This window comes from Glycine max, chromosome 8, assembly GCF_000004515.6.
Source record: "Glycine max cultivar Williams 82 chromosome 8, Glycine_max_v4.0, whole genome shotgun sequence".
NCBI classification, from domain to species: Eukaryota; Viridiplantae; Streptophyta; class Magnoliopsida; order Fabales; family Fabaceae; genus Glycine; species Glycine max.
Genome location: NC_038244.2, coordinates 17,586,423 through 17,612,414, shown reverse-complemented (window position 1 = coordinate 17,612,414; position 25,992 = coordinate 17,586,423). Strand labels below are relative to the sequence as shown.

The 25,992-nt window shown below is 31.0% G+C and overlaps 2 protein-coding genes and 1 long non-coding RNA gene across 5 annotated transcripts; 2 read left to right on the top strand and 1 right to left on the bottom strand.

Moving 5' to 3' along the window:
• The first annotated feature begins 8,745 nt into the window (after window positions 1-8,745).
• Window positions 8,746-12,127, top strand: LOC102666893 (uncharacterized). The gene is made up of 5 exons (XM_006585552.3): window positions 8,746-8,993; window positions 11,155-11,208; window positions 11,563-11,625; window positions 11,723-11,791; window positions 11,879-12,127. The coding sequence occupies exons 1-5, from the start codon at window positions 8,787-8,789 to the stop codon at window positions 12,125-12,127; spliced, it is 642 nt and encodes a 213-aa protein (XP_006585615.1). The 5' UTR covers window positions 8,746-8,786.
• Window positions 12,128-16,791: 4,664 nt separating this feature from the next.
• LOC102667143 (uncharacterized) lies at window positions 16,792-22,122 on the top strand. Of its 3 annotated transcripts, none has more exons than XR_005892621.1 (6): window positions 16,792-17,236; window positions 17,337-17,680; window positions 17,929-17,979; window positions 18,188-19,579; window positions 20,124-20,196; window positions 21,430-22,122. It is a non-coding gene; the product is annotated as an uncharacterized lncRNA (long non-coding RNA). The 3 variants fall into 3 exon arrangements; XR_005892622.1 differs by having other exon boundaries at window positions 17,929-18,888; window positions 18,986-19,579; XR_005892620.1 differs by having other exon boundaries at window positions 17,929-19,579.
• Window positions 22,123-24,179: 2,057 nt separating this feature from the next.
• Window positions 24,180-25,184, bottom strand: LOC102667667 (ethylene-responsive transcription factor ERF084). The gene has a single exon (XM_006585558.4). The coding sequence runs from the start codon at window positions 24,964-24,966 to the stop codon at window positions 24,361-24,363; it is 606 nt and encodes a 201-aa protein (XP_006585621.1). The 5' UTR covers window positions 24,967-25,184; the 3' UTR covers window positions 24,180-24,360.
• Window positions 25,185-25,992: the final 808 nt, after the last annotated feature.

Here is a 25,992-nt window from a genome sequence, read left to right as displayed (position 1 = left end):
AAAACTAGTCACTTCAAAAGTTGTGACTCTTGAAAAATTCTTCGAAAACTAGCCACTTTAAAAATCGGGACTATTGGCAATTTATTTTTCAAAACCAGTCACTGGAAATCGATTACCATTATAGTGTAATCGATTACACATCAACAGATGTGACTCTTCATGTTTAGATTTTAAAAACCAACATTTAGAAACACTGGTAATCGATTACAAATGTTGTGTAATCGATTACACAAGTTTGAAAATGTTTTATCACAAGTTATGACTCTTGAAATTTGAAATCCAACGTTCAAAAACATTAGTAATCGATTACATGCCCATGGTAATCGATTACTACTTTGTAAAACAATTATAAAACTGTTTAGGCTTCTGGTAATCGATTATTGCCTTATGGTAATCGATTACAAGAGAGTAAAAACTCTGGTAAAAGATTTTTCTTTGAAAAATTCTTTTGGACAAATTGTGCTATTCAATCTTTTCTTTGAAAATTTTTTTTATACTTATCTTGATGCTTTTCTTGAAGTTCTTGCATATCTTGAGTCTTCTCTTGAATATTGATTCTTGAAATTTACTTGAATCTTGATTCTTGTCTTGAGTCTTTGGCATCATCAAAATAAGCTTGGAAGCTTTGCTTGCACATGACTATCCATAGGGCATTGGTGACTATACACCATTTCTCTTGTGGGGTGTTTGTATAAGATCTTGGTCAAGGTTCTTGCTAGGAGATTAAAGAAAGTGTTGTCAAGCGTCATTGATAAGAGACAAAGCACTTTTATTGGAAGTAGGAACATTTGGCTTAATGTGCTTGTTGCAAATGAAATGGTAGAGGTAGCAAAGAGGTGTAGGAGGAAATGCCTAGTGTTCAAGGTTGATTATGAAAGGATTCGGTATGTTGGATATTATATACATATATATATATATATATATGCTTCGTAAACTTGGCTTTGGTGAGAAATGGATAGGATGGATAAAACAATGTCTTGTATCAACTCATATCTCAGTGCTTGTTAATGTAAGTCTTATAAATGAATTTATTCAACAAAGAGACCTTAGATAAGAAGATTCACTAGCTCCATTTCTTTTTATTATTGTGGTAGAAGGCTTAGGTGATTTGATGAGGGAGGCAAACTTTAAATAATTTATTCCAAGGTTTCCATGTTGGTAAGGATGAAATGGTGGTTGACCTTCTTCAATATGTGAATGACACTTTGGGAAGGTAACTCTAGAGAGTGTCTTTACAATAAAATAAAATAAAAACATATTGATGTGCTTTGAGCTTGGTTCAAGTCTTAAATTCAATTATTTAAAGAGCTCATTTGGTGGAATTGGAGTTGAAACAAATACCTCGGTGAGCTATTCACAAAGTCTCAATTGTAGATTAATGTTTATTCCTTTTGTCTACTTGGGGTTGCTGATAGGTGCAAACCTAAGAAAGTAACTTATATGGATGCTGGTGGTGAAAAAATTCAAGAAGAGATTGACTACTTAGAAGAATAAAATCTTGTAATTTTTGGGGAGATTTTTCTTATTTATTTTGTGTTATCTTCTCTTTTTTATCTTTCTTTTTTTAAAATGCTTTGTCAATTAAGAGAAAATGGTAAGGATCCAAAGACAGTTTTGTTGGGGGGGGGGGGGGGAGGGGGATGAGCTAGGATAAAAATAAAATATGTTAGGTGAGTTGGAAAAAAAATTTCTATCCAAAGAAGAAAGACGAGTTAGGATTTAAGGATCTAGGTATGTTTAATGTTGTATTGCTTGCAAAGTGAAAATGGGATTTTTTTTCAAAAATTTGGACTCCTTGTGGGGACAAATTATCATTTCTAAATATAAGGGTTGAAGGGGTCTATGTAAGTGATATTTGTTGTTAATAAATTCATTTTAATTACAAATAACACAACAATTATCCATTTTTCTTGAATTTTTGTTTTAGTTTAACCCCAATTTAGTTAAGAAATAGAGTTTTATAGAATTTTAGGCTGTAAATAAATTTTAATCTTTTTCTCTTAGTTTTCTACTCTTTTGTCAAGGTTTTTGGAGCACGTATTGAAGTTGTCATTCACGAAGCCTCTCGTTCAGTGAGCTATGCTCGCCCAGCGAGAGTATTTGTGCAAACAAGGCCATGTGGGAGCTCAAGAGTGAAGAAGAAGGGTCAAGTCATCAGAAGAACTCTCCCAATGAGGAGAAACTTGACCAACAAGTAAAGGCGACTGAGTGAAGAAAAGAAATTAAGAATTTCAATTGTCGAAAAATTCGCCCAACGAGTGGAATCACATCTTAAGTGTCGTTTGAAATTCGTAAAGAACTCGCCCAACGAGTAAATCACACTCTGAAGTGATAAAACAAAACCTTTGAGTCCAATATAAAAGGACATTCTCTTGGACTTGCTAAGGGGGGCATAAACCTGGGGTTATGTGTGGTGATCGGAGCTCCCATCTACCTCCATCTTTCATTTTCCTTCATTTTCTCCCTTTCGTTTTATAATTTTGAGGTCTTTCAAGATAATGAGAGGCTAGTTAGTTCGTCCGTTATTGAGGAATTGGTGTATTAAGTTTACTGTTATGTAGTTAATATTTATATTTATTCAGTGTTTATTCTTGTGTTACTACTTCTTTCCATTTTGATTATTTTTTTTATGGTTTGATTATCTTAGCTTCAATTCTTTATTTTTATTATCATTACAAAATGCTTAAAAATTGAGTTTTGAATAAATCATCTAATGAATATCTCATCTAGAAATGGTAGAAGTTTGTTAATATTATTAGTGATTAATTATATGAACATATTTCATAGTTAAATTGACATTGAAAAATAATTATTTTAGCTTCAATGTCTCAAGTGATATTTTTCGTTTGATGTGACTAAGTTTTCAGACAAAAGATTGAACAAATCCCTATAAAATGTAAAGTAACGATACTTTCAATTATTAATATTGTGTGTACATGCATAATAAATAATAAATATAATATAATATCAATCATTGATTTTATTTTTAATTATTAATAATATTTATTTATATTCTCATAGAATAAAATTTAATAATTATTCACACACAAGACCATCTTATTATCATTTAATCATAAATTATCATTGTTATTATTACATATATAAAGTACTGCAAATCTTTTTTAAAAAAGTTCATTACATAATTAATCTATATTATCATTCATCTTTCATTCAGATCCAACCCAACACGTAATTTAGCAGAGTTCATAAAGATGAACTTGGCAAACTCTTTGAAAATTAAATTATTCTTGGAAGTTTATCAAATAATTAATCTGGAATGTTTTTTTTAATGGTAATATTCTAATAGAAGTTATTTCTTTAATTCTTTCGATCTTGGAAATCACCGTTGAAATATGTGCATAAAATAACAAAGTTAATTATATATCAAATGCGCATTTAATATTTTTCAATTTTAAAAATAGTTATTTGTTTTTAACCTTTTAAGAATTTTTCTAAAGCTAATAAAATATTATTATTATTATTTCAAGTTTAAATTAAAATAAATTAATATCATATAGTCATATAGATATCATTCATCTTTTAGCCCCCTCCCCCAAAAAATAAGTCATTTATATGCAAATATTATGGGACATAGTTGACAAATATCTTTGTCTCTCAAATATGTAGTTAAGAGTTTAATTAATTTCTATCTCTAAAAAGAAAAGTTTGATATCCAGATTTAAATATATGAAAAAATATTTATAAAGACTTGAATCCTAAACTCCGATCATATCTATCATTAAATTTCATAATTATGATGTATTTTTGTATAAAAAAATATCATTACATGTGTGTAAAAATCTATATCTAAATTACCATTCCTCTTTCATTCAAACTAACCAAGTACCCAACACCTAATTTATTGAAGTTCATAAAATTGAAATAGACAATCTTTCAAAATTAAATTATTATAGGAATTGAACGTTTATTACACAATTAATCAGAAATATATATTTTTTCCCATGGCAACATAAATAAGTTATTTATTTAATTATTTTGATCTTGAAAATTATAATTGAAATATGCGCATAAAAGAATAAAACTAATACTGTATAATATTAAATGGGTGTTTAATTTTTTCCATTTTAAAAATAATTATTTTTGTAACTTTCTAAGAAATTTTCTAAAACAAACAAACAAATCATAATGATAATATTAATATATTAAGTTTAAATTAAAGTAATCCGTGTATTGTAGGTTGAGGGATAGTACATGTTCTTACTTTAAATTTATTTATTTATTATTATTATTATTATTATTATTAATTTTTTAAATGAAAAAAAGAAAAGAAAAGAATACATAGATAAGGATTGCCACATAAAACAAAGCAGCAATGAGGCAGTGCGGCGCAAACCTAGGTTTGTCAATAATAACAATGCCACTTCTACACTTACACTATATATACCCCTCCATCATTTTCACTCTTTTCAATGCATCCTTTCCTACAACATTTTTCGTTTCCTTCTTCTTTGCTCAATCATGATGTCCAACTTCGACGACGACCAGTGGGTTGCCAGGGCCATGGTTGACGACACCCTCGCCGCCGAGCAGCTCCTCCTTCTACGCCATAACCGCCCCAACGAAGCCCCCTATCGCCCAGACGAACCAATCCATTATCCTTATCTATTCTTTATATTAAGGGTCATTTTATGGCTTTTTCGATTATTTATTTAAATAAGATATTCTAGTCAAAATCAAAACATCGCAGTGTGTCATTCTTGTACTTTAACTGATCATTTATGAGGAATGACAACGACTATTTGCTTCTATGAATACCTGCAAAAATCATCTAAGATGGATAGCATAATTATCTTCCTTTTTTTGCATAATTATCTTCTTAATAGACTGGTATTTTTATTTCTTTTTTATCGTATTCAAAGCTCTTGTCTCTTTAACTATGACCGTGTAAGACTTAAATTAATAACTTGTGGCTAAACTAATATAGCGAGTTTCACAAATTGCCATTTCGAATTAGAGGTGCACCATTATTGCCATTTGTGGAAATAGGTTAGACTCTGCGATAAGAACTTATACCCCAGGATGGATCCAAGGGAGATAAGTAGGAGCCTTGACTTTCATATCTATTAACACCTTTTTACTGTTTTTTTTTTTTAAAAGGGTGAACCAAGCTAGCTTTAGATTGAAAATTAATGACTAATATTTTAAGATAGTAAAATATATTTAAAAGATTAACGTCATGTTTTTATCATATGCAAGATCCATGATTGAACCCAAGATTACATATTTAAGGAATGATATTATTTATTAATCATATCATCCTAGGTTGGTTCAAGACTTTTTACATATACAAAAAAATAATAGAAAAAACAAATAAAAAATAAAGTATTAATTAAGTTATTATTTGCTTAATTTTCTTTCGGTAAGACTAGAACCTATACCTATTTTACACATAAAATTAATAATAAATACTTTTATGAAACTCATTATTTATTATAAATTAGATATTTAAATAGTTGCATAAAAATATTAATCCTTCCTTTGATATATTTTTAGATCCATCCCTTCCGATGACCTACCCTCTATTAGGCATAAACGAGATCACACACTTTAACAAAATAAACTAGTCCTAAATTTTTATAAAAGTCTATTTGGTTAGAAAGATTAAGCTTTAGGTTATTTAAAAAATCTTTTTTAAGTTTGACTGATACATCTATGTGAGTTAAAAAACTATTTTTTTAGTATTATTATTATATTAATTTGTTATAATGTAATAAAATTGTGACTTATTTATCTTTTTAAAAAATGTTAAGCATATTGACCTATATAAATTATAAAGTGTCAAGCTTATAAGCTTATTGAAGTATAATTTCTTGCTTTGTTTATAGACCTTATTACAAAATAATCTTTTAAAAAAGTGATCGATCATCATGTGGGTCATATTCAATATTAAAAGTAAATCTGTCATGTAAACATGTTACACTTCATTCTTATAAAATCTAGTTATTCTATTTCAACTTTGATATCATGCTTAGAGTAACAACTATTTTAATTTTTATAAATTATATTCTGTTTCATTTTCTTTTACCATTAGCTTATTAGTCTGTTAGCCCATATAAAATAAAATCAGGCGTATAAATTTTTTAAAGGGTAAATAGTTATTTTCGTTTCTAAATGTATAAGGTGTTGCCAAATTTATTTTTTAAAAGATGAAAATTTAAATTTTAGTCCCTAAAAGTGTAAAAAGTGTGATAAATCTATCCATCCATTAACTTCCGTCCATCATTATTGTTAATGAAATAGTCCACGTGACAACATTCAGGGATGAATATGTTAGTATTCTATACATTTAGGGACGAAAAAGACTATTTATCCAAAATATAATGTAATCTTTATTTTTCTCTTCTTTTTTAATCGTTGCAAGCATAACATTACAATAAGCACTTCAAAAAAAATAAAAACAAGCATAAGTTAGAATAAATATAATAATAAACATAATCTGTCTATTGCTCTAAAATTTCAAATGTGAACCTTACTCAAGATATGAGATTCAAACAAAAATGTACAAACATTAAGTTAATCCTTACAAAAAAAATGAGACCAACTTAATTTTTCACTACCTAATATTATCACAATAGAAATTTTAGAGTAACAAACATATTATGTTTATTAATCAATATTATGCTTATTATTATGTTTGTACTTATGCTTGTTTTCCTATTTTTCTAAGTGTGTTTATTGTAATGTTATGCTTGCAATGATTAAAAAAAGAGAGAAAATGAAGATTAAATTATATTTTGGATAAATAGTTATTTCAGTCCATGAATGTATAGAACACTACCAAATTCGTCCGTAAGTGTGTTATGTAGACTATTTCATTAACGATAACAAACTTAAGTTAACGAATAGATAAATTTGTCGTACTTTTTTCACTTCCAATGACTAAAATTTAAATTGAATTTTCATCTTTTAGGGATAAATTTGTCCATGCTTTTATACACTTAGGGGACAAAAATGATCATTTATCTTTTTTTAAAATATAAAATATATCTTTAAAGTGACTAATAAGGCAAAGGCAAAGTAGACTTTCAAATACACTAAGTGAAATCTAAAAATAAAGAGGCTAGGATTATTTGACCAAAATCTTATTCACCCTAACCTATTTTTTATTATATTAGACTTAGAAGTTTAGAATATTATTGTAATGTATTATATATATATATATATATATATATATATATATATATATATATATATATATATATATATATATATATATATATATAATATTTAATAAATCATCATTAAATGCATTAAAAATCATTAAATAATGTATTAATTAAACAATAAATGTATTTGAAATAATATATTTTTATAATTAGTTAAAATACGGGCAACAAACATAAGTATGGATGCATAAGTAATCAATAGATAAGATTTGAAATATTAAAATTATTTATGATTCTATATCGAAATATTTGTTTCATAAAGTACAAATATAAAAACAAATATTACAGTACCCTATTCAAACTCTACAAATTATAATCCTTACCAGTATATAAAAAACAAAAAGAAAAAATATGATGCCTACCACTTATTCATTTGTCTAAGTTGTCAATATCTTGTAAGACAAACCGGATAATACATGGATATTCATGTTTCCAAAAAAATTGTTCAACTGATGCATTTGCACATTAAAACGTTTATACACGAAACAGTATTATTAGATATTAGATCCTAATTAAACTCAGACCGTATTCCATAATTATAATATGTTCTTGTAATTTTAAATAATAAAATTAATATATCCTCACATGTACAAAGTACTACAAATCTAAATCTACATTGTATCACTCTTTATTCAAAGAAACCCAACACATGGTTTAGTAAAGTTCATAATGATGAGATTGACAATCTTTTGAAAAATAAATTATTCTAGGAAGCCTTTGTTACATAATTAATCAGATTTATCTCTCATGGTAACAAAAGTTATTTCTTTAATGCTTTGGATATTAGAAATTACCGTTCAAACATGTGCATAAAAGAATAAAACTAAAACTTTCCATTTTAAAAATTATTATTTATTTTTTAACTTTTTAAGAACTTTTCTAAAACAGATAACAACAATAATAAATATTTTAAGTTTAAATTAAACTAAACAACATATATAGATATCATCTATCTATTTATGTGTAACATAATTGGTAAATATTTTTATCTTTAAATATGTAATCAAAAATTTAAATCTTAGATTTGTGTAAAAAAAAAAATCTATTAAAATAAATAAATACTTTAAATAAATATCATTATTTTGAGAAATTTATCCTTAATTTTTTTTAATAGAAAATAACTTAGTTCTGAAAAAAATTATTAACCAAAGATTGATACAATTAATAAAAAATATATCCATATTTAACGAAAATATAAGTTGTATTCTTGGTATCAATATAGTATATAAGTATTCTTGTAAGTGATAATTGAAACCTGAAATATGTCTGACATAGAAACCCCCCATAATCCTAGAGACATTAAAACAAAAATGGTTTAATTGAGGATGAAATAGTAAAGGTGTCACATAATAAGTGTATAGCATGGAAGTAGGTTGAGGGATAGTCCATGGTTTTACTTCATTAATTATTATTATTAATATTAAATTTATTTTGTTTGAAAGTGATGGAAGAGTTAAGAATTAGGACGTGAGAAAAGGCAGCGACGAGCCAGTGCGCCCCACCCCTGGTGTAGGTTAATTTGTTTGTCGAATATCCACACACACTATATAAACCCACCCTCTTCTCAACAATTTATCCTACATTTTCTTCTTCTTCGTCATGTCCAATGTCAACGACCGCTGGGTTACCATGGCCATGGCTGACGACACCCTCGTCGCCGACCAGCTCCTCCTTCTGCGCCACCACCACCGACCCTCAGTCATCCGCCGCTGGGTCCGCCGCCAGCGTCGCACCCCGAGGCTCCCCGTCGCCGGCTACGAGGGCAACACTCGCAAAACCGCACTAACCCATCCCTCGGCATCTAAGGTGACTCTTTTCTTTTCTTTCTACGCTTCGCTTATTTTTAGGAAACTCTCTTTTCTGTTTTCTTACTCTCCTTCTCATTCCATTCACAATTTATTACCCACCACGCCTCCCATCTCCCCCGTGAACGCCTTCCGTAACTTCCGTTCCGTTCCCTTCTCGCGTTTTTTCCTCGCCGCTTCTCTCTCGGAAATTACCGTAATCGCCCTTCTTCCAACCCCAAAGGCATTCTTTGTTTTTTTGTTTTTCCTTTTCTGGTTTTTAAAAGTATTTTAGGTTATCTGAAAGGGAAATGGCATTTTTTTATATATATTTTTTACTAGTTTGGAAAACGTTTGAATATGTGTTCTTTGTTATTTTATTAGTCAAAAAAAGGAATTATACAAAACTAATTTAATTTATTATAATTTAAATGTTTGCCTTCGAGGCTTCAATGGAATTGTACAACTGCCGGGATCGGCCAATGTGGGTCAGGGGCAGTTTCGTAATATCAAACTTGTCCACGTCAGGTTTTACTGGTGGTGTGTACTATGGTGGTGTTATTAATGGGTGTTTTATTGGGTTGTGTTGTGTTGTGAGGTTCATGCACAACATAATCCACTGTAATCTTCCTCACTGTACCTCTCAGTGGAGGGGCATTCTCTTCTGTTTCCTTCATTCATAAATTCCCTGACCACGGATGAAAGTACAAACACCAAATCTATATTAAATTCAAAACTGTAAATTCATTGTGTCGTGTTAGTTTGATTTTAATGAATAATTAAAATGAAACTAATTATTTCATTTATTATTTCCAACAACGGTCCACGAACACTTAATGCGGATAATATTTATTTGATTATAAAATATTAAATTTTTTAGTTATTTAATAGCTAATATTAAATAATTTTAAATTTTAATGTAATAAATACTCACTACCTTTCTCAATAAAAATAAGATCTTTAATTATATTAAAATGTAAAATTAGTGTCTTAAGACATTTGTTAAAGAATTAAAAAATATTTCTTTTTTGTAAAAATCATGAGAAAGTGTAAAAAATTATAAATAACATAGTTTTATACCTCAATAAAAATATTTTTATTTTATTAACAATTGACACTAGTTAATATTTGTCATTAATATTTAATTTTTAACAATTAAAGATATTTAATAGAAATATACAGCATTAAATATACAGCATTAAATATTCTTCAGTTAATGAGATACACACCAACATCATTGTAACTCCGGGTAGTGGTTGGTCACTGGTTGTGCAAATTTTTAACTTGGCCTGCTATTCCAAAGGATAATATGGTCTTTTAGGCCTGATAATAGTGGGGTCCAAAAAATGAGAATCTTTTGGTGTATTTTATTCCTGATTGGGCTTTTACTTTTTGCTTTTCACTTTTTTTTCTTCCCCCATAATGAGTGAAAGGCTAACAGTGAAGAACTGAAGATGATGCAACCAGACCACGTAGAACGGATAATGAAGTTGGAGAAAAAGTGTGCGACTATTTGTTAGCTCCCGTATAGGGGAAATGTTTGTCACCAAATTAATGGCACCAGTGTCGAGATATTCCTTTCAACAGAAGTCATGTTAATTTTTTTTTAACACTAGTCTACTTAATATGAAATTTTTTAATTCTCACTAATTCCTAGTTGTACGTGTGTATTTTTTATTTTAGAAACGATGGCATCTTATGACTTATATACTATAATATTGGTGGGATTTACGCGATAGTACGGAACATAGCAGAGTAGGATCAATATATATGACATTACGATAGAGTTTGGTACGGGTGGGAATTACATTTATGGTTTAGAAGATAAGTTTATTTTGGAGTTAAATTCTTTCTTCAATAATTTCTTGAAAGAGTTACCTCTTTAATTAAACATTACGAAATGTGACATATAAATGCATGCTATTCATAAGTACGAAGGGATAAACAGTGTGTGTAGTTAGTTTTAAACTGAATAATTGCATAACCTCTCGCTCTTTTTTTGTAAAAGGTTTCGTATAGTTCTATTTGTTAAAGAAGGAAAATATCTAATATTCAGCCAATTATTAATGTATAGTTACTTTTTTATTTGATAATTTGAACAGTAATATGCCTATAGGATAAAATCATTATTTTCTTTCGGTTGTGATGAATGTCTAAGCTCTTTTATATTTGGTGCCTTGCAGGCTGTGGATGAAAGTGAAACTGCCGCTGATAAAAGAAGGGCAAGGAAGAAAAGAGTAAGTATAAACTTTTTCTATAGATGTATCATCATGTATGTATTTTTATACTTAGTTGCTAATGATCAATGCAAGTAGTAAAAAAAACACAGAAGTGAGTTATGATATATATTATCAGCAAACAAAATTTCATCATAACTAGTTAATCGATTTTGTACAGCCTTTGTTTCAGCTGTTTCTTAGAATTGCAATGAACAATGAAAAATATTATTTCATCTTATTTATGGGTAAAAGATGAAATATATTCTCCTTGTTTGTGTAAGTGAGTTTATATATGAGGTTGTACGTGTTGTGTCTCCAATATCGCTTAATATCTTAAATTCCTAATTCTTTTAACTTGTATCTCGTTTGCAGATTCTACGTGATCTTAAACTGGAGCACAAAATCAGTCTAGACGAAAATGAGGATTTAAGAGATGTACGACTTGTATTAATTTTCACTTTACATGTGTATATATATATAGAGAGAGAGACATCTTTCTTATTGCTTGTTTTTGTTTTGAAATTGTAAACAGAAACTTACAGCCGTTAATCTGACAGTTGAGAAAAATAGATGCAATGCCAAAAATATAAAGAAATTAAAGGTAACTTTGTTGTTATTTGAGCCCTTTTTTAAGACACAATTGTGTGATATATTAGAACCTAATTATGGCGTTGACATGTGATAACAGCTTGATTTGAATTCAAGAAGGATCTTGAAAACGGCACAAGCTATTCTTGACCCGCCTAAGTCTGTGGATACAGCGAACTTAGGCTCAGAACAGATTCTCGAGGGCAAGCCAACTCCTGTCTGTTCAGCTGCAAGTGCTCCTCCCTCCAACCAACCTGAGATTGGTGGCCAGAAACCTCCATTGTTGCTTCCTGATCTAAATCAACCATCGGAGGAGTATTTGACGGAATTTCTTGGATTCAGCCAATGAAAAATACTTTCCAAACTTATATTTAGATAGTGATAGTTGTTTTCCATACACATAGCATATCAGTACTGAGGGTAGTGCTGTGGAGATCCTTTAATTTATAATAACTCAGCTATAGTTTCATTCTTTCTGTTACTGCTTTTCTAAATTTTCCAAATATTCTTCAGGGCAAATCTCTTTCCTTTATAGAATTAGAAATAGAAATATTTACTGATAGATGTAATATTTATATCATCTACAGATAATATGATTCTAGAATTTTGGTTCTTGTAGCAAGGTTGTTCTGCGTCTGATTTGATTTTGTGATTCATTGAGTGTTTTAAGTTCATAGTGCTTTGAAGGTAATAAGTTGATCTGATTCTCATTTCTCGTAAAAACTGTTATTAGTATATATTATTAAAATGGCATTGCTGAATGTTGGCATGAGCACATGGCTCGTCAGTACAGTGAAAATGTTTCTCTTTGAGGCCTTTGTTTACTTTGTTGTGGGGTTTAGACTAGGTAAAATACTTAGATATAATTCTTTACAGTTTGTGTTCCTGTCCCATAAAAAATTATTGTTTTGTCTCAGTAATTCACACAGTAAGAAATTTGTATTAAAGGATTATGCGGATTATCCTAGTGAAGCTTCAATTTTGATTAGAGGAAACTACAAAAACAAACAAATAAGAAACTGAAAGTAAGTTTTATGCTCTTTATTTTTTTTTGGTGAATTACATAAGAGAGAGACTTAGAGATTTAGATTGTAGGTCGTTGACAAGTTTGGATAAAGGTACTTGTCAGCTTTGATCGTTAGACAAATTGTGGATCCTCTTTTCTTGGGATCTAATGTTTGCTTATAAATTTTGCCGGTATTTCATAGGTAACGTATTGGGGCCACATTGACTGATACATTGGCCACACATGAGAGAGTGGAAGCAAATTTGAAGTATCTCGGCGCAATCACACCCTTCTGCACGAGTATGGTCCATGACCATGAGCTTCATATGACCCATACCTTGACTTGTTACATGACATTGACAGTTTTGCCACGGAGCTCTCTTGGAAACCATTATGTTATTTAATACTTACGAAGAGGTAGAGAAAAAAGGAAGAAAATTATAAATACCATGTCATTTATGATAGGATAAAAACAGATAAAAAAAGAGAGATATTAAAAAAAGGTTTAAAAGAATAAAATGTTTATGTATTACTCGTTACATTAGTGATTTTTTCTAGATTTTAGTTGATTTGACCTCATGAGTGAGACACTAAGAGCTTAGTGAAAAATTTCATTTTAGATTTTTAGACTATTTTTTATGAGTCTTATAATGTCAATTATGTTCAGTTTTTATTTTAGTGGAAGATTTCAATTTAGATTTTTAGATCACTTTTTTTTGGATTTTACAATTGAAATTAATTGGGAAAAAAGATATTAAAAATGATATTTTTTTATAAAAAAAAAGAGTTCTTAAAAATTATTTTCTAAAAATCCAACCTCCAAACATGAAAAATTCTTAAGTAAAAATAATAATAAATATAATGCACACAAAATTTTAGCTAAAAAAATCCAGCTTTAAGAATCCGATTAAAAATGCTACGAGACGTGTGGACTCAAGCTTTGAAGATTGCTACTGTAGTTGACAAAGCCGTGCTGACGCTTACAAAATTCGAAGATCCTCATCATTATAAAAGTGAACAAAAGATTTGAGGTGAGTCATAATGATAGCCCTTAAAAAAGACTACATTTATATAAAAAATAAAATAATTAATTAATTAGCTTTTTCTTCTTTTAAAAATAAAAAGAATATCGATACATAAAGTGTAATATATACACTTAATTGATATTCTTATTTTTTTTATCACATTATATTACTTTTTATATTTATATTTTTTCTTCTTCTATCTATCTCCTTCTACAAGTATCCATATGTTATTTTCTAAACAAAAATTATATTTTTCATATTTCAGTGTGACTAACCCTCAACCTTTTAGGGAGTTTTCCTCTCATTATATTTATTGATTTTATCTTTGTTTTTCCCCTTTTTTCCTCCTCGTTTATCTCAAATGAAAAATAAGATGCATTGCACAAAACAAATCCCAACAATCAACAATATTGACGGAGTGCAATGCTGATACAATATAAAAGAATATTTTCTTAGGATTTTTCTTTCAATAATGATCGATTTATAAACACATAGATAGTATAAAGTGTAAACACTCGTTTTACCCTTTTCATCTTTTATATTTTTGTTCTTATATCTTATCATATATATAACGAATCATATTATCACTTCTCTGTGTTCTATTTCTTTAATTTCTCACCCAGGTGGAATAACATCGAGTGTACATACGTCTTTAATTATTCTTTTCCTTTTTCAGCTCGATCCATTGGGCGTCAAAAGCAAAATATATAAATTGAAGATTAGTTTTGATAATCCAAATGTAGTAATTCAAGATCTAAAATTCTTCTTTTTCTGGTGTAACAAAGGTCCGAAGCCTAAGAAGGAGATCATTTGCAGAATAAATTAAGATCTATAGCTATCAATTATAACAAACAATAAGCACACAATTTGGAACAACAGAAAATTTGTGAAGATCCAAGTTGGTCATAGAATTAGGTACAAAATTAGCTTTTCTCCAAATATAGCAGCATCTAATTAATCTCCCAATCAGACTTCACTAGAGCTGAAATTTCTCGAACCATACATGATAGACTGAAATCTTAATGTGTTGAAGGGCAGCCCGGCCGAGTTCAGAAACGTGATGGCACACTTGGAGTCTGACTCAATAATAATCTTATAAATGAGAGCCTTTACTCTCTCTCTCTCTCTCTCTCTCTCTCTATATATATATATATAGAGAAATGGCCCATATTTCAGTATAAGTAATTGAGCAATACCCAATATCAAAAGCAAAAGTTAGAAGGGTACAATTTGTATGATCCCGAAACACACCTCCACAAGCTTACATTATTTCATTTGTTTGAAGGCTGCAAAATTGAAACATCTGCATGTGTTTACTTTCAAACACCCCACAGGAGGTGTATACCTTCAAGGTGGTATACACGTCTAGAATCTTAGTAATGGCTCAGTTTACTTTTCAGTTTGACTTTCAACAATGACTTTGTTGCTCCTTTAATTTGCCAGAGCGAGTAGCAGTCTCAAACATTAAACTCCATTTATCTTTTTTTGAAAAATAAAAGTTGAGTCAAACAAAATTTTAAGAAAAAGAAATTTTTTTAAAAAAATTATATTATGAAAAACTTGAAAAGAAAAAAAAATTATAAAAGCTAATTTCAGGAGCTTTTAACCTTTGTTTCTTTATTTCAAACCTGCTTTAAATTCAAATTATTTTTAAAATTTTAAAAAATTATAAAACTACTCAATAGACTTAGACTTTAAATTAATTTTTTTTTTAAATATAACTTCATAGTGTTGTTTAAAGTCTAAAAAAATCAGACTAAATACTGTTTTTTTTTTCTTAACCTAACTTTTCTTTAAAATAAATTCATGGATAAAATAAGATAAATTGTGAGGTAGAGTTATATTTGATGTTACTTTTTTATAGTTGACTTGTATGATGTTATTCATCAAATAAAAAATTAAATAATTATTTTCTTATCTTGCTCATTAAATATGTTCTAAATAAGTGAATGGTTTTTTTTAAATATAAATGAAATACCGTTTTACTTTTTTAATTTTGATAAAAATAAAATAAAAGAATAATAACATGAATTGGGAGGTAGCAATCATAGTTCTAGGATTTTGCTTTTTGGCATTAAAAATTTGGGACTTATTTTTTTAGTTTCCAAATTAAAGTTTATAATTTTAGTTTCTCACATTTACAAAATATTTTTAATTTCTCAAATTTACTTGAAGGAAAAGAAAAACATAGACATTAATACGAGGGAGTAAAACATAATTAAGTATAAAATAAATATTTGAATTAATTCAATATTGAAGGTTTGAAAGTAAAGTGTAATATTTTCTACTTTTAATTTATTATATTAGTTTGGGTGCAATCAGTCAATCAGACGTGCTATGTACATATCAAATCCCCACTGGTGCCACGAGTACTGAAGCCTGTTACAAGAGCAAGCTGACGATGATTTTCTTTATATTTTCAGCATCAATGTAAGGCGGATTGCAGGGTGATTTCCACCACTAAATTCGCATAATTCATGACATAAATTGATTGCTCTTCTGATCCATGGCTAAAGAACCCTTCTTCATTAATAACTGTAAATAAATACACTGCTTTCGTGAGTATCATAACATAATATGAACATGCCAACGATTTTTATTCAGAGAAACAGACAGACCTTTAATCTGTTTTTCTGCGGGCTTATAAGTCTATGTTTGGACAAAAATTAAAACTGAGGGGAGCTGAGAAAAAAAAATCAGATCATGTTTTTTTTTTGTTTTTACACGTAATAAAGGATAATGATACACTACTAGAAAATATGATATTTACGACGCGTCATCTACGACGGTTCTTGAGAACCGTTTTAAAATAAGGCACGGTGGCAATTTTGTAATTAGGAGAACAAAAATTTGCTTTTACGTCGTACATTCTAAGGCGGTTATAAATAACCGTCTTAGAATATGACACGGTGGCATTTCCATAATTATAAAAAATTTGAACAACGACGGGTTTAAAGCAAAACCGCCTTCGTATTCCTTCACGACAACTTTCTCTCTCTCTTTATTTCTTTACCCTCTTCGCATTCCACCCATTGCACGCTAGGGTTTCTGCGCACGCTCCACACTGCTCCCGATGCTCCCAATGCCTTTGTTCACGACGTTTCAGTGCTTCGCAACTTCCTCGCCGACATACGCAAGGACGACGCCACCGTTTAGGTCCCCGTCCCTAAGGTTCTACCGCCGCTTCCACCTCCGTCCAACGTTGTTCCTCTTGAGTCCGCCTCCATGAAGGCCAAGTGCATCGCCCTCCAGCACAAGGTCCCGAAGGAACACGCCGCATCGTCATCTGACAACACACAAAAATTGGTGCACTGGAGCCCCGAATTGGTTACCGAATCCACCTTCACCTCTTCCCCTCACAAACCGCGCTCCAATCCATACTTTTCCTCTTCTTCTTCCTTCTCCCAACCTCCCACAACGTTCATGGGTCAGTATTTTTATATTTTAAAATTTTTTATTTTGTAAATCCTGTTTTGCTTTCCCTTTGCATTCGCGTGGATGCGTATTTTCGTTTTAATTGTGACCAGAGACGGTGGTGACTGTTCGCAATGTGCTGGGAAGATGGGGCAAGAAGGCCGCAGAGGCTACTAAGAAGGCTGAGAGTCTCGCTGGAAACGCGTGGCAGCACTATAATTTTTCTGTTTAGTTCTTTTATTTTTAATTTTGTCGTTTTTATTTGTTTTTATTATGCTCTTTTCAGACATGCAATTTTGTCGTGGAAACACTTTATAGACTATGAATTTGGAAGATTTTGAACTGAACTTGAACAATTATTTTGTAGGAAAGAGTTGAACTGCAGGAGTTTTCGCAAGGATCGTGCCCTCCTAGCTTGGCTTTGCAAGGGATGTTGTGGTCAACTATTGGTGATCAGGTTTTAGTTTTCTTCGCTTTCAAATTTTTCAGCTTTTTTTATATGTTGAATTTTCCAATAATTTTTATACTTTTGAAGTGATATTGGTAGGGAGAGAAAAAAAAAGTGGGGGAGGGGGAGCAGTGGTAGTAGCATTTGTATAATCTGTATTTTTTAGTCCAAATCTGTATAATCTGTTTTTGTGAGTAATGTGAGAAATATATTTTAGTCCAAATCTGTAATTTTTTTTCCTTCATGTGATTTTACAGCGCCACTACAATCACTGGGAGCACTGCTTTTGTGATCTATAGGAGCAAGTGGTCGGGGAACTTTTAATTAACACTTGTTGCTTTGAGAATTATCAACCTTGATGACCAGCTTATTGCAACTTTTTATTTTGAAGTTTCCATTTGACTTTTTCATCTTTAATTCATGGGCTTGGCCACTGATTTTCCTGCATTACTAAGAAACTGGTTTAATCCCTTTTTCTTTTTATTAATCTAATCATCATTCATATTCGTTTTGCAGCTTCTTGCCTCACCAATTCTAGATGGAAAAGCACTTCTGTATTCTTTCATATCAACTCCTGAAGTAAGAATAGGAGTTGCCTTTGGAAGCAATGGAAGCCAATCACTTCCTGCCACTGAATGGCCTGGTATTTCTTCTTGGCTGGTGTGTTTCCACTAAGTTTAATATTATTCTTGTAGAAAAGTAACAATATACTACTGTAATGATACTGGTGTGTTTCCACTAAGTACAAATTATACTACTGCAATGATAAACCTTCTTGCAATCTTTTTGTGTTACAAATTGATGGCTGGTATGTGTACTGTTCCTCTTCTAATCTACTAGTATACGTTTTTGTATGCCATACCTCTTAGAGTAATTGTGAAAATACAAATAGTATATTATAATATAATCAAGTATCTTTGTAGAGACAATTAAAACACTGAAAGAATAAGGAAATGAAAAAGGCAATGTAGGCAAAGAAAAATTGTAAGAAATGGAATGGCCCTAAAGAAAATTGGAATTAAAAATAGTAGAGAAGAAAACTGAATTATAAAGTTTGGAATTGGAATGGTGATGGACTTTTTGGCAAATGATAGTAATTGAAAGTAGCATACACCGGCAGACAGGAAAAACATATAATATACAAAGTTTTGAACAAGTCAAAGTGAAGTATGGCTCATCCTATCACCAAATTCAAATCAGTTCTCATGCAAGTTTTGGTAATTCCATCCTTACTTCATTTTCTTTGAAGTATGGCTCATCCTCTTTTTAATTGATTATTGATGGACTATTGGAAGTTGGTTCCTGGGGGTGCAGGGGAATTGAAGAAAATGTTAACAGAACCTACAGGATTGCACGTTCAGGATCGGAAATTGATTTACAAGAAAAAAGAGAGGGATTCAAAGTCATATCTTGATGTTGAGAGGGTCAAAGATGGATCAAAATTGGTGCTGCTTGTGGACATTGAGAGTAGAAAAAGAAGGTTACTTGAGATGTTAAAAATTGCTAAGAAGGAGAAGACATTAAAATCCTTGACAGAAATAAAGGTGGAGGTTGATAAACTTGCCAAGAAGGTAATAGCACCTAGTTTCACACTATTAATTTCCACAACGTGAACTAGTGTACCTATTTTTGCAGAGAAGAGAGCAGGTACTAAACTCTTGATTTTCTAAACTGAAATCTATATCAAATGATATTTTTGGGTGTCATTAACGTTGTACGTTTTGGGAAAAAAAATTATGTGAAGATTAGGAGAGTTCAGAAACACATTGAGACTCTAGATATGTTGAGGATGGCAAGGGAATGACAATAGTAGGTGGTTGCAGATACAGGCGGGCCATTCCTGTTGGTCTTCGAGGGCTCTTAGACATTGATGCCGATTATGGTATCAGGAAAGCTTTCCTACCACAGGTACACAATACACATTTAACTTTTACCCTTTACAAGAAATGAATTTTCTATTAAAATAACCTTTTTTCCATTACCTTGTTATTAATTGCAAGGTTCCCATTTCGTTTAGATAACTTTTTCTGTTTAGCTTTATAATTGTACTCTTTTAATATTTTATTGACCTTGAATTCTCTATAGAAGCTTGCTTGTAATTCACTTCATTCATTTGTTTTAATTGTCTATAGCCTAATTCACTTCAACGGTAATTTACGTGTTGGTTAAATTCAAGACTCTATTTACCCAAAAAAATTATTAACAACTCTAACAAAATATTTCATTTTTTTTACTAAGAGTCGGTTAAATCCCATGATTTTACCGTTAATCAAACAATTGGATCATAATAGCTAGTATAAACTAATTTATTTTTGTAATTGAGTGTATATATATATATATATATACAAACCGTCAAGCTTCATATAGTTAATGAGATGTGACGTGTTTCATTTTTGATACTCCTTTAAAGTTTTAACTTTCTGATAGCTTGACTTGTGGTCATTTTTCATAGATGCGTCAAAGGCTCCTTTTGGAAATCAATCAACAACTAATCAAGCAGCTAGCCAGAACTGCTTAATGTTTCGGTAAAAATAACCAAGTTCTTATCCAGCCTGTTTTTTCATGCTAGATAACATAGATAAACTTTTCTTATAACAGGATCAATTATGCATATTACAATGGTGAATTGAAAACAAGTATTGCCCCTTACATCTTAAATTTTATGATGACACCCAAAACTATGTTTGATCTGCTAACATTCTTCACAAATCACAATCAAATTTGGCTTGTAGTGGTTACTTAAATGGGGAATTTTTATTGAGAACAAGAAAGAGATGTTGAGAACTGTTGGTTGTGGTAGTATGGTTAAAAAAATTGTGTTTATGGTTCATAGGATAGTGGGAAAATGATTGTAAGGCACTAGAAATATACTTGGATATATATGCACCTCATGTATGCGCACCTAAGAAGGTTGATACCATCTCCAATAGTTAGGAAATTAAGAGTGAAAAGTTGTTTTTATTAAGAAAAGTAAAATTAAGAGATAGGTTTAGTGAGCTGAATCCTTTGCTCTGAAAAGTGGGGATTTGTGAAGCATGCCATAGGCCACGTGTACCATTTAAGAGGTTGATACCTAGCGAATTTCACCTCATTGGCCATTCCAAGGCCTTTCCACCATCTGTTTATGTAAAAAAGTTAGTGATTACGTGTTAGTAAGTAGTAATAACAAACGAAAAGTATATGACTTCTAGAGGAATTATTAGAAATGAATAATTAAACTTGTAAACTTGAATGATTTCATTAACGAAGCTCTGATATATAAATTAGTGTTTATTCATTCCTATTTGTATATACATACATGTACAAGCAAGTAGAGATTAACGTAATATATATATATATATATATATATATATATATATATATATATATATATATATATATATATATATATATATATATATATATATATATGCTAGTTTGTATATACTGCTACTTTTTTATTTAATATTAATTTCTGTAATTGGTAAGCATGCAGAATTCATTATTTCAATAATAAAATTGTTTATGCCTACCAATATTCATTATTTTTTATTTAATATGTCAATTTTTATTAATTTTTTTACTTCAAATCCCATTTTATGCTAAAATTTGTTTGATCATTAAAGTACACGTATAGATAAATATGTGTAAAATAATTTTATAGATTAATTTTAATGATAATTAAAGTACACGTATATAAAAATTTTAATTTCTAGGATAAGTGAAAAATAGTTTGTAACTTATAAGCTTAATTACAATTTTTCTCAAAATTTGCAAAGCATGTTTCCAGCGCGAGAAGTGCAAGGCGATCAACGGCGACGACCTGCTCTGGGCGATGACCACTCTGGGCTTCGAGGACTACGTGGAGCTTCTCAAAGGCTACCTCTAGCGCTTCCAAGGAATGGAAGGAGAGAAGACCGTGGCTCCCTTCCCAGAAACTCTCACACCTTTCCTTACCAAGGATCAAAATGTGGGATTACCTTCCCAGAGCTCTGCCGCATAGGATGCCACTGTTGACGCTGGTTCTTGTTAGGGTTCCGCCCTTTGGTTACTCTTGTAAGGATGTCTGCGGTGGTGGTTGTGGATTCGCCATGGCTATCTTTGGTACCTAATTTTGTTTTTATTTTTTTTATTTGAGATTTTGAGGGAATAAATTTCTTCTTATTCTTTTTTAATTTGTGTTGTTTTGCTTCTTTATATGTTGATGAGAAGCTTGAAATGAGAACTTGAGAGTAAGAATCTAACCTTACTGGACTCAGTTCAATAGCTGGAGCTGCATACTGATGTTGTTCTTGGCATAGTTCTTTGTGTGCCCTCGAGTGTAAGTGTATTCTTCTGAAATTTTTCCCCTTTTAAGTGACATGACCATGTTATGTACATAACAACATCTTTGTTCTTTTGGTAAGTGTATTCTTCTGTAAGTGTATTCTTCTGAAATTTTTCCCCTCGAGTGTAAGTGTATTCTTCTGAAATTTTTCCCTATTTTAATTTCTCATTCTTTACCAGAGATCAATGTAAAAAAAATTGCATCAATAAAACAAAGTAAATTAAAAAAAAATTAGACATACAAAGACGGTTCCCTAAAACGTCGTAAAATAACAACATAATGTAGACCTACAAAGACGGTTTTCATAACCGTCGTAAATTGGCTTAACATACAAAGACGTTTCCTATAAAACGTCTTCGTATGCAGTCTTCACATGTCATCTAAGACGGTCACAAAGACCATCGTAAATTGGGATAACATACAAAGACGGTCCTCAAAACCGTCTTAAAATGTAAATTTTGATTGTCACCTACTAAGACGGTTATCGGAACCGTCTTTATAATCCAAAATTATCTGTTCACTTTAAGACGGTTATAGAAGAAACGTTGTAATATTTGACGCATACTAAGACGGTTATAGATAACCGTCATAGTATTAAAACCTTACAACGACGGTTTCTATAACCGTCGTAAAATAGCTCATACATTTTACGACGTTGGCATTAACGACGGTTAAAAACCGTCGTGACATGGGCATAAGAACCGACTTAAAATCCAAATTTTCTAGTAGTGATACTAAAAAGTCGTTAAAACAAGTAATTTAGTATTTTGATTGGGATTTAGTGCAATTGGTTTGTGATGAAAAACCAAACATGCACTTAATTTCCATCTTAAAAATGGAATTACCACTAGAGGTACCAACTTATTGCATTAATTTTTGGTTTGAGTCTTAGATCCAAATAAACAAATTAATTGTTAAGACTCAATTCTGCCAGTCCAAACTTTGACTAGAGTGAACAATTCTCATAGTTTGAGAACCTTCGTTTTATACACTAAGATCTACGTGAGATAAAAAAAAACGTAATTCATTAGTAACGGACATAGCATATTACAGAATTGATCCGAGAATTATATATCTTTCATGCACGCATAATCACACAAGAGATACTATTATAATTCAATAAAGTCATATACGTAATCTTATAAGACTCAAGTTATTAAATAACTCCCTCTAACTCCAAATACTCAATCTATTCCTTAAAACATTGCTTTAAACGTTAAAGTCCTTTTACAGATACTCTATTAGTGTTTGACTCGTGAAAACTGTACAAAATCCCCGATCTCACTTAGAACTCCTATACCTGCTTGAACTACCATCGAACAATTTTCATATTTTAAGTATTCCACAACTTAATTAGAGTCCTTTTTTACTTTGTTCTTTCTTTCATTCTTAATTTATATATATATATATATATATATATATATATATATATATATATATATATATATATAATTTTAAATATAATTTTTAGATACTTCTCTTTTTAATAGAAAAATTTGTCATTTTGTTGATTTATGTCTTTTAATTACTTAATTTTCTACATAAACAAACCAAAGAAAACATTGATGTTGGTTTTTTTTTTAAAAATATTATGTTTAATTTATTTAATTTTCTTTTATGTGAAAAAAACTTAATAAATCATCTCCCTTTTGGCTTTTCCATTTATTTTCATTTTCTTTTTCTTTCCCCTAAATTTAAAAATATCATTCAATTTCTTGTATTTTTCCGTAAAGAACTGGCTGTACTGTGTTGTGTTAATCTCTCCTACTTCGGTCTGACCTCATGGAAGTTTCTCCCCAACTGCAACTGCCACTGCCAATTGCAAGTCCAGCAGGAATTGAATCTCAGTTGTACACTTATATATGCGACAAGATACCTGTTCCACATCTTTACATCCCCATCATTATCAAGCATATCATTTCACATCTTAAAAAACTAAGAAAAAAATTCATAATAACACATAATAATGATAATATGCAAAGAATGACACACTCACACACACCGCTTATACATTCAAGCAAGTACGATGCAGCTGGCTATAAACCATGAATAGTGCAAAATGCCGGTTACAATCTTAGTTACATCATCTCCCTTTCCATCATAGCTCATTCAACCCTAATTAAAATTTAAACCCCTTATTATTTAGTTAGTGTCCATAATAAGACTCAAATGCGGTGTGTATAATAAAGATTGTATGCAACTTAAAAAACATAGCCCTTCCTTCACTCATTTAAGTACATACCTTTCCAGGTTTAATTTAGTGAACATTGATAGCATAGTTAGCCAAAATTAACCAAATTAAACCTTAAACAAAAAGACACAAAGGAAGAACCAACTAACATGAGACATAAGATTTGTACACTATTTAACCTAAACCACCATTCTAGTGTTTGTAAAAGCCAAAGTTCACACCAAACTTCAAATCCACCTCCACATTCCCATTCTCACCGATACCATCATCTTTTCGAAGTTGAGGCACCCCACTGAACAATTGTTCCACAGAAGAACACTTCCTAGCGTTGTTACGCGCGGTTTTCGGCTTCACGGCACCACCATGAACCCCTTCCGGAGAAAGTGGCAACACCGATGGTATCTGGAAGTTGGTTCTCGCCTTCGCCCCCCTCAGGCGCCTCGCCGCCGCGTCGTACGCACGCGCCGCCTCCTCCGCGGTGTCGAAGGTCCCCAGCCAATGGCGGCACCGCCCGATGCGGTCGCGTATCTCCGCCGACCACCTCCCCCAAGGTCGCTTCCGCACTCCTCGGTAGCTCTTGCCCACCGATGTCTTCTTCGGAGTCTCCGAAACATGCGACGAAGATGTCGTTCCGAAGAGGACATGTTCTCCTACGACCGCGGCGATTCCTTCCAACGCCGTTTCGTAGCGTAGCTTCTCTGACGACTTCGTTTCGGGCTTTGGAAGCAAAAAGTTAGTAGTGGTGGTGGCGGTGGTGGTTGTTGGCGCGTGTAAGAAAATTTCGCCGTTCATCGTCATAAGTAACTTAGACTTGGACTTATTATTTGGTCGATGATGACCGTAGCCCCTACAAAGTGCAACCAGCTATTTATACCGGTTTCAGACTTTATTGAAAATAAATGGAAGAAATATTTTATTTGTTGAAGAAAAAAATACATAAACTTATAGTATTTTATTAGAGAAGTGTAGATGTAGATATTGCTGTCAAATTTGATAAGACTGTAATCCCTCGTATCTACATGTTTGTCTTTCCTAGGCTGGCTTTAGCTTCTAGGGATACACCTTTCTCCCTCCCCACTCTTTATACTTTTTAATTTTTATACTATTTTTTCTTTTAATTTTATACCATATGATTTATACGTTTGAAAGAAATAAAAAATATGATAAGTAGTTGAACTTTTGAATCTTTTAATTAAGGTCTAAGATTCATTTTTTATTTTTATATGAAATCATAATTAAAGATATCATTTTATTTTAAAATGAATTATATGAATTGATTCAGTGAAAGAATAATTAGTTAGATATCAAATAAAAAATCTGATATCCTTTCTTATTATAAAAATGATATGTGATCTAATTACGTTATATTGCATCTCAGTCTTACAATTCAAATGATTTAACTTAATACTTTTTCATTGATAAATTTAACGCAAAAACATCCCTGATTAACTAAAACTTTGATATATGGGATGCCTATAACAGCGTAGTGTCCCTTGTTATTGGTAAGTTTTACATGATAAAGGGAGGGTTAACATTGGGAGAAGGAAAGGATAATTAATATGAATTATGTATGTATAGAGAGCGTCACGGTGTCGTCAAGGAAAAGATTGTTTGACTGCAATTGCAAAACATGATTGACTGTACAAATACCTTTCTTTTTGATCAGGCATGCATTGGGCAGATAAACAAAAATAACCAGAGGGGAAAATCACCTGAAGAACCAGTACGATAGTGTGGGGGGTGATGATATAATCTGCTATTATAAGTTCAAACTACCTGGTCTCTTCTTAATTCAAAGTTTCGAAAGTTTCTCATGATTATTCT

Coding starts and splice junctions, on each gene's coding strand:
- LOC102666893 (XM_006585552.3), top strand. CDS start 8,787: ATGTCCAATGTCAACGACCGCTGGGTTACCATGGCCATGGCTGACGAC. Junction 11,209..11,562: donor GAAGGGCAAGGAAGAAAAGA/GTAAGTATAAAC, acceptor TCTCGTTTGCAG/ATTCTACGTGATCTTAAACT. Junction 11,626..11,722: donor AAAATGAGGATTTAAGAGAT/GTACGACTTGTA, acceptor AATTGTAAACAG/AAACTTACAGCCGTTAATCT.
- LOC102667667 (XM_006585558.4), bottom strand. CDS start 24,966: ATGACGATGAACGGCGAAATTTTCTTACACGCGCCAACAACCACCACC.